The sequence below is a fragment of the Salmo salar genome, chromosome ssa05 (assembly GCF_905237065.1).
Source record: "Salmo salar chromosome ssa05, Ssal_v3.1, whole genome shotgun sequence".
Taxonomy (NCBI): domain Eukaryota; kingdom Metazoa; phylum Chordata; class Actinopteri; order Salmoniformes; family Salmonidae; genus Salmo; species Salmo salar.
In genome coordinates this window covers 80,066,078-80,078,126 of record NC_059446.1, presented here as the reverse complement: position 1 = coordinate 80,078,126, position 12,049 = coordinate 80,066,078, and the positions used below count along the sequence as shown (strand labels likewise).

The 12,049-nt window shown below is 43.9% G+C and overlaps 1 protein-coding gene across 2 annotated transcripts in view; it reads left to right on the top strand.

Annotated features, from left to right (window-relative positions):
- Window positions 1-617: 617 nt before the first annotated feature.
- The window catches only part of LOC106606077 (anoctamin-10), a 46,186-nt gene continuing 34,754 nt past the window's right edge, over window positions 618-12,049 (top strand). For both annotated transcript variants that reach the window (XM_045719079.1, XM_045719080.1), the window contains exons 1-11: window positions 618-857; window positions 1,959-2,118; window positions 2,747-2,944; window positions 3,238-3,372; window positions 4,699-4,818; window positions 5,055-5,624; window positions 5,870-5,925; window positions 6,029-6,103; window positions 7,676-7,858; window positions 8,289-8,480; window positions 8,667-8,795. In XM_045719079.1, coding sequence (XP_045575035.1) covers window positions 1,980-2,118; window positions 2,747-2,944; window positions 3,238-3,372; window positions 4,699-4,818; window positions 5,055-5,624; window positions 5,870-5,925; window positions 6,029-6,103; window positions 7,676-7,858; window positions 8,289-8,480; window positions 8,667-8,795 — 1,797 coding nt within the window. In that variant the 5' untranslated portion in view covers window positions 618-857; window positions 1,959-1,979. The remainder of the gene's footprint in view (window positions 858-1,958; window positions 2,119-2,746; window positions 2,945-3,237; window positions 3,373-4,698; window positions 4,819-5,054; window positions 5,625-5,869; window positions 5,926-6,028; window positions 6,104-7,675; window positions 7,859-8,288; window positions 8,481-8,666; window positions 8,796-12,049) is intronic.

Below are 12,049 nucleotides of genomic sequence, written 5' to 3'. Positions count from 1 at the left end.
GGCAGTTAACCCACTGTTCCCCGGTAGGCTGTCATTGTAAATAAGAGTTTGTTCTTTACTGACTTTCCTAGTTAAATAAAGGTTAAAATAAAATTGTCAACGTTATAACTACTGTATTTTTTTTCTCCATAATAAGACATATGCCGTATGCCTATCCTACTAGAAAAACGTGTTAGAATCCTATTCAAATGAGGAAGTCCCACAGAAAGTGTTCTTGTCGTGATTTACTTGCCTATGTTCCATAGAGATATATACAGATCTCCAGTGCCCAAAAGTCTGTCTAAGCATGGGCAGCGCCTTTGAAGACTTTCACTATTTTGAAGTAGTCATTGGGGTGGGACTTCTTATGGGTTAAGGAATGAACACACAATTCCATCCAGGTCATCAGGAGGGATCAGCAAATTAATTATACTTGTGAGCAAACATTCCATAACTGCAGGTGGCATTCAATCACCAACCTTGGCTTTGTACCTTTTCAAACAACACACTCCAGGTGGCAGTATGCACACTTTCAGTTTGTTTACAATCTCATAGAAGTAGCAGAAGAACAAAAGTGAGTACACTGCCCATGCTCTCAGACGCCATAATAAGACAGATACAATGTTGCGTCCTCTAACTATCTCTATGCTATGTAGGCCTACACACACAGCATAGCACGTTGGTGGGTGTGATAACTGCGGGCTGAAGTCTACAGCGGCGCTTGCCTGTCAGTGCCAGTGACGTGGAAAGGCAGAAGTCAAGCAACTCTTCTGATTTCTCAAGACAATAGAAGATTCGAAATAGGTTTTTATTGTCGACTTGGCTTCGCGGGCAACCTTTAAAAGTGGTCGTTATTGCGCCAGCGAACGAAGGACGTGGTGAGTAGCCTTGTTTATAGAGATTTGTTGACGTAAATGGCCTACCGGTATCTACTTTACCGATTTGCGTCAAATGTTTCCCAGTTGTACGTGACAATTTTACGTCAAAGCTCAACACATTTCTTCGGAGTAACGCAATCGTGAGTATACCTTGTAACAGTGTTTATAACCACCCATCGATACTGCCCCGCCCGCCCTCTCTCACACCAAAACACTCAGCTGTCACTGTCAGTAGACAGCTTTAGCTGATATTCACAATCAGATTTCGGAGCAAATTAAACTTGAACCTCTTTAATACATGGGAAATCTGTTTTTAAGCCGATGTGATTCAACGTCTAAAGTAAACAATCGAATGACATCAATCAGTTGGGCTGAACCCAAGCCATAATAATGACTAAAAGAGAATGCGTTTTAGAATATGAAGGCAACTTCAGAAGTTAACGACTTCAGACTGTAAAACGCCAGCCTGGGAAAGGTATAGGGGGATACCTAGTTAGTTGTGCAACTGAATCCAGTCAACTGAAATGTGTCTTCCGCATTTAACCCAACCCGTCTGAATCAGACCAGTCTCTTTAGCCCAAAAAACCCTACAAAACTTCATTCATTTTCCCATAAGCTTTGTCCAACGAACTATGGCGGAGTTAGTGCCTACAAAAAGACGCCATTACTATTTCTCTCTATTGAACGTTGAGATTACTGAAAGGCCAGCCTCTTTGGCAATGACAAGGAGTGGAATGTTAGCTAAAGAGACTGGTATTCAGACTAGTAAAACGCCTCAAGGCTGCACCCCTGAACATACCACACCTTCTTAGGTAATATAAGATTGTTTTAGGCCAGGTGAAGGTGCTGCAACTCACATTTGCACAAGGAACAATAAGCAATTTGGTTACCTAGAGCAACATTTGAATGTGCAACAACTGATATTTTATTTTATAGATTTAAATTGCCAATGTTTATGTATTTAGGCTATGTAAAACATACTGTTACTGTACACCGATACTTGGATGTTCAAAACTGAAGAATGATATTCTGGCCTTGTCATTTCGGTCCTTGTAGGCAGTCATGTTTAATTCATTTGTTTCCTATCTTGTCTCTCTCCAGGCTTCACAGGGAGAGGGGAAAATGCAAAAAAGCTTGTCAGTTTATGACAGTGATGGCTCAACATTTGCCCCTCTGGTGGTCATCGAGTTGGTTTCCGAAACCAAAGAGGAAGCCATCGCATGGTTACTAAACAGGGTCAGAGACAAGCAGCAAGATGGAGGTACAGTACATTGAGCTTAGCTTACCTACTGTATATTGGGAACAGAGATTTGAAGCTTCCGAACATTTGAAACAGTCTTCTCTCCATCGCTTTTCAATTTGCCTCTGCTTCCTCTCTTTTATACAAATGTTAAAGATTTGGCTTTCACTCTATCGTGCTCTCTGAAAGTGAGTGAAACTGATCCGATAACATATCTGGGCCCTTTTCCACAAAGCGTCTCAGAGTAGGAGTGCTGATCTAGGATCTGTTTCTAAAATATTATTTTGATCTAAATAGCAAAACTGACCCTAGATCAGCACTCCTACTGTGAGATGCTTTATGAATACGGGCCCTGATGCCACCTGCGATAAGCTATGTGAAAACAAAGCAGGCTGACCTTATCGCTTATATCGTGAAATACTCACTGAAAAGAGCACGGTTCGGTACAATAGTGTGAAAGTCCCTTTTAGTTACTGTATCTATTAACCAGTCAGTCTGGCTCTGTTGATACAATATGGTTGTCCTAGGCTACGTCCCAAATTGGCACCCTATTCCCTACATGCACTATAAAGGGAATAGGATGTAATTTGGGACCAACACCTAGTCTATTGACACCTTCATACCTGTCCTGATTCCTCTGCTGTGTTAGGGGCTGAGCTGCTGGTGGAGCAGCTGACTCCAGGGGCCCAGGGCACGGAGAAGGACAACCCCAATGTGTATGTGGTGGGGGCCTCCTGGCAAAGGCTCCTATACGGAGCTGAGGACGTGGGCCTCTTCAAGGAGTTCAACGACGGCTCCATGAGAGGCTTCACGTATGCCAACAAGCACAACTTCAAAGAGTTCCAAGGTAATCTAGGGTACAGTATGTCACAAATGGCGCCCTATTCCTTATCGCATAGGGCGCCATTAGTGATGCATACATAGTAAACTGTGAATGTACTATAGATGATGAATAGTATTTTAAATGTTCTGTATTATATTATTACAACTATATTACTATACAATACAATGCAATAACTAGATTGATATGTAAATGCAACGTGTTGTTTAAGTAAACATCATTACTACACTAGTGTAAGAGCATGGTATTGTATTGGAAAGTGACTGTAACTGTGTTAATTGTCTGTCTCTATACTACAGGTGATGGGGATGGTTTTCTGAGCATGGCAGAGTGTCAATACATCATAAAACATGGACTGGACAACCTGAGGGCCAAGGATGAGGCCCACGTGCCTGGATATCCTAAAATGAAACTGTATCCAGGGAAGTCGGTCAGTAAGTACAGCAATGACCCTGTGACCTCAGCCACACTGAAACACTGTGTGCACAGTCATCAAACCTGGGTTCAAATAGTATACATTTTCTTTCAAATACTCTGAGCCTGCTGCCTGGATTGGAATGCCAGATGGGCAGGGTTTGCACTTTTGGGACTATTCCATTGTGCTAGAGAAGCTCAGAGCTATTAACACTGTGGGCAGTTTGTTAGGTACACCACTCCGTTCACAAACAGGCAAATAACGGCACAGAACTTCATCTCGGAACGCACAACTCGTCGGTCCTTGTCACGGATAGGCTATTGCAGCAGACAACCACACTGGGTTCCACTCCAAACAGCTAAAGACAAGAAGCAGCTCCAGTGGGGATACAATCACCAATACTGGACAATTGAGAAGTGTAAAAACATCACCTGGCCCAACGAATCCCTGTTCCCGTTGCATCATGCTGATGTCAGAGTCAGGTGTATAGATCTTATGCATGGCTCAGTCAAGTTCAGCACAAATGAAAACCAATACTACTTGAACCCAGGTCTGAAGCCAATACCATATTTGAAATATAACATACATAATCCTCACATTGTCTCCCCATCAGAGTCAGCAATAAGGACAATAAATATGCAAATGTCAGTGGATTATTCAAATACGAGATAAGGAGTCAATGCTCTTGCTGAGCAGATAGACTGCTATTCAGCTTAACCAATTGTTTAGAAAAATAATGCAATGTTTTGGAAATAATTTTGTCAAGAAATGACATGAAATTAAAGCTTTTTATTTTTATACAAATATACTAGTACATTATATGTGGGTCCCCACCATTTTCTGTATGTTATTGTTTTAGAAAACTAAGCTTTCTCTCATTATGAGGAAAGTTAACAGTTCAAACTCAATGGAAAAACAAGTCAACTGTTTTCATTGCTTTCAAGTAGCCAATGTTTTCAGTCATTTTTAGCACTTCAGCAACTTAACATGGGAATTATCGCTCACCAAAAGAGCATAGGCCGCATAGGCCAGCGTTTCCCAACTCCAGTGCTCCAGTATCCCCAACAGTACACATTTTTACTGTAGCTCTGGACAAGCACACCTGATTCAACTTGTCAACTAATCATCAAGCCCTCAATGAGTTGAATCAGGTGAGTTTGTCCGAGGCTGTAACAACATGTTCTGTTGGAGGTACTGGAGTTGGGGAAACACTAGCATGGGCCACTAGTTCAAGTTTCGTTATGTTTATCTAATAAAGATGGCTAGAATCACATGACAAATAGCGTCAGGAGACTGGGGGGGAAATGTGAATGGTCTGACTCTTCTGTTTTTAATCTAATCTCAGTACGCAGAATGCAATCAAAGGGGGTCCTTGTCCAAGTTTTCCCTCTGCATGAGAAGGAGGAACTCAAGAGGCTTTCCTTTTCCTGGTTCAAAAAGATCAAGTTGTCCTTCCAGCCTCTTGGTAAGTTACAGTTGCCATGGCTTGATCATTATGCCCTTTGAATCCTAAGGCTACACTTGTCAAATGTATTGACTGTAGTATTATCTTAGTGTTATCCATCTCTTTCAATATGAACTTCACTGGAGTATATCAAATGATTAGCCTATCACCATGTACAAGACATGGAACATTCTACGAACCTCCGAATAGCTTGTTTGTGACTAAATACTCCCCATGATTCCCCATGGTCCATCCAGATGACATCAGGCACTACTTTGGTGAGGGTATGGCACTCTACTTTGGTTTCCTGGAGTACTTCACCTTGGCCCTGATCCCCATGGCCCTCATAGGGATACCATACTACCTCTTCGACTGGGAGGACTACGACAAGTTTACGGTGTTCGCCGGTTTCAACCTGGTGTGGTGCACAGTGATCCTGGAGTTGTGGAAGCGCCTCAGCGCTTCGCTGGCGTACGGCTGGGGCACCCTGAGCAGGAAGAAAGCCTTCGAAGAGCCGAGGCCGGGCTTCCACGGCGTCTTGGGCGTCAACCCTGTCACGGGGCGGGCGGAGCCACTCTACTCAAACGCCAAGCGTCAGCTGAGGATCTACCTGGTGTCTGTTCCCTTTGTGCTGCTGTGCCTCTACCTGTCTCTCTACGTCATGATGATCTACTTTGACATGGAGGGCTGGGCCTTGATGATCCATGATGAGGAGCCTACCTTCTGGACGGGACTGCTACTTTTTATCCCCAGTATTATCTACGCTGTAGTTATAGAGATCATGAACCTCATATACCGCTATGCTGCAGAGTTCCTCACTGGCTGGGGTGAGTGGGATTGGATGGGTGGGTGGGTGGATGAATGCATTTTAGCTCATATTTTATAATACATACAATGTTGTTTTAACAATGCAGAAAACAACAGAACACACAAATCATTGAGGCTAAAAATACATTGTCTTAACGCTACAGTGGTGATTCCTGTGTTCCTCTTGTTCTTTTGCTGACTGTAGAGAGTTGTTGACTTGATAGAAGACAAACTGTTTCTGAAGTCAATGCTATTTTTGCTTTAGAAAACCACAGGCTTGAGTCAACATTTCAAAATCACCTGGTCCTTAAAGTATTGGTGGTGAGTCTTACAGGAAATTGGTTTGTTTCCATGATCATTTCAACTTACCATTGATTTTGAAAATCTTTTTGTTAACAGTTTACTTGTCATCTTCTCTCCCCAGTTCAACTTCTTCAACTGTTTTGCCTCCCTATTCTACATTGCCTTTGTGATGCAGGACATGGTGCTTCTCAGACAGGTGGGTCACTACCAATGATGTGTATATATACCCTGGATGACCAACAGGGGGCGCTGTATTGAAGCCACCGCGCAGCCATCTTGGTAATCCTCCTTCATTGTAAACAAGATTTTGGAAGCTATAGAAATGCATGTGTTAATGTCTACATTTGTTTTTGACATGTGTATTCTATTACAGACACCTTAATGCATACTTTTATATTATATGTTAGCAAAACATAAAGCAAAACAAAGATATGAAAAAAATCTTAAAGTGTGTGTGTATAGGAAAGTGTCCTCCATAGGAGGACTGCTCCCACTGGGGAGAGCCAATATGGCCGACCGGTGGCTTCAAAGCCTCTCAAATGGCCAATATATAGCATCAGCAATCCAGAGTTCATACAAATCATTGGGCACTACTAGCCTTTGGCCTTAGACGTTCCGATTCAAGTGATCCATCATTCCAGACATGGACGCTAGAGGCACTAGCAACAGAGACAGAGATAGATATATAAGGCTCTCACTACTAGCAATATCCCCAATGCTGTTATTGTGTTTAATTTTCTGTCTAAATAGCACCCTATTCCCTATATAGTGCACTACTTTTGACCACAGCCCTAGGGGCCCTGGTGAAAAGTAGTGCATTATAAAGGGAAAAGTGTACCATTTGGGATGCAACCAGAGTCGTTTACTGCTGCTGCTACTTCTGTTGTTGCTGCTGCTACTTCTGTTGTTGCTGCTGCTACTTCTGTTCCTGCTGCTGCTACTTCTGTTGTTGCTGCTGCTACTTCTGTTCCTGCTGCTGCTACTTCTACTGCTATCAATCAATCACATTTATTTATAAAGCCCTTCTTACATCAGCTGATGTCACAAAGTGCTGTACAGAAACCCAGCCTTAAACCCCAAACAGCAAGCAATGCAGGTGTAGAAAAACTCCCTAGGAAGAAACCTAGAGAGGAACCAGGCTATGAGGGGTGGCCAGTCCTCTTCTGGCTGTGCCGGGTGGAGATTATAACAGAACATGGCCAAGATGTTCAAATGTTCATAGATGACCAGCAGGGTCAAATAATAATCACAGTGGTTGTCGAGGGTGTAACAGGTCAGCACCTCAGGAGTAAATGTCAGTTGGCTTTTCATAGCCGATCATTCAGAGTATCTCTACCGCTCCTGCTGTCTCTAGAGAGTTGAAAACAGCAGGTCTGGGAGACGTAGCACGTCCGGTGAACAGGTCAGGGTTCCGCAGCAGCACGGCCAGGTGGACTGGGGACAGCAAGGAGTCATCAGTCCAGGTAGTCCTGAGGCATGGTTCTAGGGCTCAGAGAGAGAGAGACTACTAATACTGCATGGAGTCATCAGTCCAGGTAGTCCTGAGGCATGGTCCTAGGGCTCAGAGAGAGAGGCTACTAATGCTGCTGCTACAACAGCTACTATGCTGCTTCTGCTGCTACTCATACTACTTCTGCTACTACTCATACTGCTACTACTCATACTACTACTGCTACTACTCATACTACTACTGCTACTACTCATACTACTACTCATACTACTGCTGCTACTACTATCTACTATCATATCCTATTTTATTTCCTTTCAGAGTCTGGCCACGCTGCTGATAACGTCTCAGATCCTGAACCAGATCATGGAGGCCTTCCTGCCCTACTGGCTCCAGAGGAGGAGGAACAAGAAGGCCCATAAGAGGATGATAAAAACCATGGAAGACAAGGAGCTGCCCCTCTCTGAGCAGGTCAAGCTGGAGGCAGACATGAGCACCTACCTGGTGAGTTGGAGGACTCAAGTTATGGGAGAATGAATGTGTAACTAGGAAGGTTGTGATGAATGATACCTTCATGTGCGTTGCAGTATCTTTACATTTGAGACATTTAGCAGACGCTCTCATCCAGAGCGACTTACAGGAGCAATTAGGGTTCATTCCTTGCTCAAGGGCACATCGACAGATTTTTCACCTAGTCGGATTGGGGATTTAAACCAGCGACCATTCGGTTTCTGGCCTAACACTCTTAACCACTGTCTTGATTGGTTATGCTGTTATGCTTGCCTTATGCACAGAATACCCCCATCAAGTGAAATGTTACTGCAGTGTTTAGACAGACATAGATGAAGAGTCCAGTGGCTGAAGTGGGTATTGTAATGCTCTAGTGTAGTCTAACCTCCATGAATCTGTATAAACTCTGTTGTATTCTATTAAGGGAACATTTGATGACTACCTGGAGCTGTTCCTGCTGTTTGGCTATGTCAGTCTGTTCTCCTGTGTCTACCCTCTGGCCGCGGTGCTGGTGGTGCTCAACAACGTCACAGAGGTCTACTCGGATGCCTTCAAGATGTGCAAGGTGTTCAAAAGACCCTTTTCTGAGCCTGCAGCCAATATAGGGGTGTGGCAGGTAAGGCTGACCTAAGAGCTCTTTCTACTCTGTTTAGTTCTCTATAGTACATTTAGTGTGGTTGGTTGGTTTGATTCAGAAAAAAAGGTTACTGTCTAACTGTGATGATTGTTTTGAACGGTGGTGGATAGGAAGGAAAGGGAGACCAGTCAGGGGGGAAAGTTCCTGTGTTTTCTTTTCTTCCAGCTTGCCTTTGAGGCCATGAGTGTGATCGCCGTGGTGACCAACTGTGCCTTGATTGGCATGTCCCCCCAAGTCAAGTCCTATTTCCCGGAGTCAGAGACACAGCTCATACTGTGGGTGGTGGGCTTCGAGGTACTGTCCCATTTTCACACCTCTCACTCTTCTCACACACGCACACACAATCTGACTAGACATGTATGCAAGTATTTCCTACTCATTTTAAAATCTAATTCAACTTCTTATTTCCAAGATTGTGTCTGTTTTTTGGTGCTTCTTGCGCCTAAATAGAGTTGAAGCAGGCTGGCCAGCAGATGGTGCCAGAGAGTCATAGAATGAGAGCTCCATCCTTGCTGCTTTGGTGTAGCATGTGTGAAGATGATGATGACAGGGTGTTTATGTCCTGTCTGTACTGTAGGTCTTGTCTTGTCTCCTCCACTGTGTCTTTGAGTGCAGCTGTAAGCAAGTAAGAGTACAGAGGGTAGGCCAATAGATAGGACCTGTGTTAGTGGGGGAGATATGTGTGGATAATGCACTGTTAGAGCTTCCAGACCCAGAATAACTCCAGTCAGTCCACGTCTGTTAGGATCACAATTGGGGGAGCTCGTTGTGCAACATCCTCCGCATGCACCTCCAGCCCTCGAGAGAAAATGCTTAAAATAACTAAGACAAAAAGAGCAGAGGGGGGGCCTGAAGCAGAGGAGAGGTAGTTCATTAGAATAGAATACACATTTATTGTATTAGTCCTTAGAGGCCATTCTAGTGTGTTTTATCTATATGCTAAACCACACTGTATTTTTACGGATTTGAAACGAGGTCATGGGTGCATGTTTGGTTGAAAATAGTTTTTGTATAACCAGTTCCCTTAATACTAACTGTGTATGACAACCCCTTTGCTGCGGTTCAAACGTTTCAGATTTGTGCATTTATTGATTTCCTGTCTTTGCACCAGCTAATACAGACCAGCACCAATACAGACAGAATCACGGACATCCAGATAGGCAGCAGTAAATACAACACACTTGCTCCTGCACATACTGTATGTCTCCAGCGCCCACGGAGTTGCCCTGACCACCCTGTGAGAATGAAGAGCATGTGTGGCCTGTATACTCTGTGCCTGGGCTCTGTGCTCGGCTGCTCAGGCCTTGATGCTGTGTGGTAATATAATGCCGTGACCTCAAACCTCGGTGGCTCAGAGGCTGAAGTTCTCACGGAGGTGAGCAGGGTGGATCAGGGCTTATTTTCTCTCTCTCGCGCTGTCTGTCTGCAATCCACCTCACTCTGTAGAACATGTGATGTCACACAAATCTACAGCACAGGGTTATCACACTGGATTACTGTCTGGTTGTCTGTGCGCATGAGAAAGAGAGATTGTGAGGGAGGGATAAAGAAAAGGAGAGAAATAGGAGAGAGCACAAGGTTGCGAGAGAGGGAAAGTGAGAGGAGAAGTGAGGGTAGGAGCTGGGAGAGATGAACCTACCTCACTAGCTTATTGTACATCCAGGCACGTTTCGCACTGCTGCCAAGCAGCACATTTCCTGTAGATCTGTGGGCTCTGTGGGTTGGCGTCTCCCTGCCAGATCATTCAGTCCATTACAGACTGGAGCAGCAGAACCAGCTCTGCTATTCAGCATGCAGGGACAGGGTACACACACACTGATCCTTTTCTGGATGCATTGTTTGTTTATGTATTCATTGAATGTTGTCAATACATAATCACCGAAAAATATCTGCCAGAAACGATTTGAGAAATATTCATGAATCACTGATCCACATGATACACTGTGGCAGAGGCTATGAATATCTAGATTCTATTCTATGAATATCTAGATTCTATTTTATGAGTAGTGCTACAGAGGCAGTCAATGTTGCAGACATATAGCCTACATCCCAAATGGCACCCTATTCCATATACTCCCCTATGGGCCATGGTAAAATGTAGTGCACTATAGGGAAATAGGGTACCATTTAGAATGCTGACATAATAACCAAGCCAGTTACAGGAAGCAGAGCAGGATATGGCTATTAGGGCCTCTAGTGCCTTCTGTCAGGGATGTCAGTCCAGCTCTACGATACAGAGAACAGGTCTTTCTGAGTCAATCCAGCTCTACGATAGAGTGATATGTTGCTGCTGTACAATACCTCATTTCACCTTTGAGGTGCAGACAGTACTATAGTGCAGTGACTTATGTTGTTCCATCAATATGAACCTGTTAGTCTGATGTGGTGGGGAGGGAGGGCCCTGGCAGAATGGGGTCTGGGACCAGACCAGACGCCTGTGTCTCAACCCCACAGTGGGACCAGACCACCGGATCATATAGGAGGAGAGTGGGGAAAAATACTGACCCCCTCCCCCCAATTTAAAAAAAGATATATATGTAGCATGAAATGGTATTTGAAAAAAAAAGAATATTGTGGAATTTGATTTCTTTACTACCATATAATGCTGCATTGATATCACATTTATGGAAGTTAGCCTATGTTGCGTAAGTTTGTTTTTTAAAGGCCATGGACTCAGTCTAGTCAATGTGAAATGTTACGAGGGCCCTTCGGCTCTGTCTCTCTCGCTCTCCTGGCTAGCTGTTATTCCTCTCTCCTGGCTGTGATTGGCTGGGACAGGGCTCATTGTTGAGCAGGTGATACCTGGGTAATTACTGTACGGCATACTGTATGGCATACTTCACAGAGCAGTAACCAGGCAACAGGGTAGCCAAGCCACAGAGACGGTCGGAAGGAAGGGAGGGAGAGAGAAGAGAAGGCTAAGGATCAGGAGTAATTGAAACACTTGATGATGCATTGGCCTTGGCAGTCAGGGCAGCCAGGCCAGGCATTCTCTCCAAACTTGGCCTCTTTGATGCACTGATCCCAGTCTAAGCGGTCACCAGACATTGGATTGATGGAACATTCCTAGATGTAATGATTAGCCTACATGTAAAGATTATTATTACACCAAGTTTGCACACACTAAAATGCTGTTGTCATTGTCAAGTTGAATGTGTTTGTACATTTGCACAGATTATGTAATAGAAGAGTTATAGTTCATGCATTTTGAGATGTTAACCTACCCTTTCATGCATTATCCGTTGACAAAAGCACAGACTATCTATACCTTTTTAAAATGAGATGGAATAAACATTCCACGGAACAAGGAGAAATCGGGAGGAAATATTTCTATTTTACCTTCCATCCTATTCCCAGATATAGCCTATACTATTTATGCTAGTAAAAACACATCAGTAGTCTTTGTTGTGACACTTTCTCCATGAGGGTTATTTTAGGCAGGGAATCAGAGAGCCAATCCCATTTTAAAGTGGTTTTCAGATAATCAGATTAGAATCCAGCAGCAGGTTTGCCATGCCCCAGGCCCTGGGCACTGACAGTTGGCATTC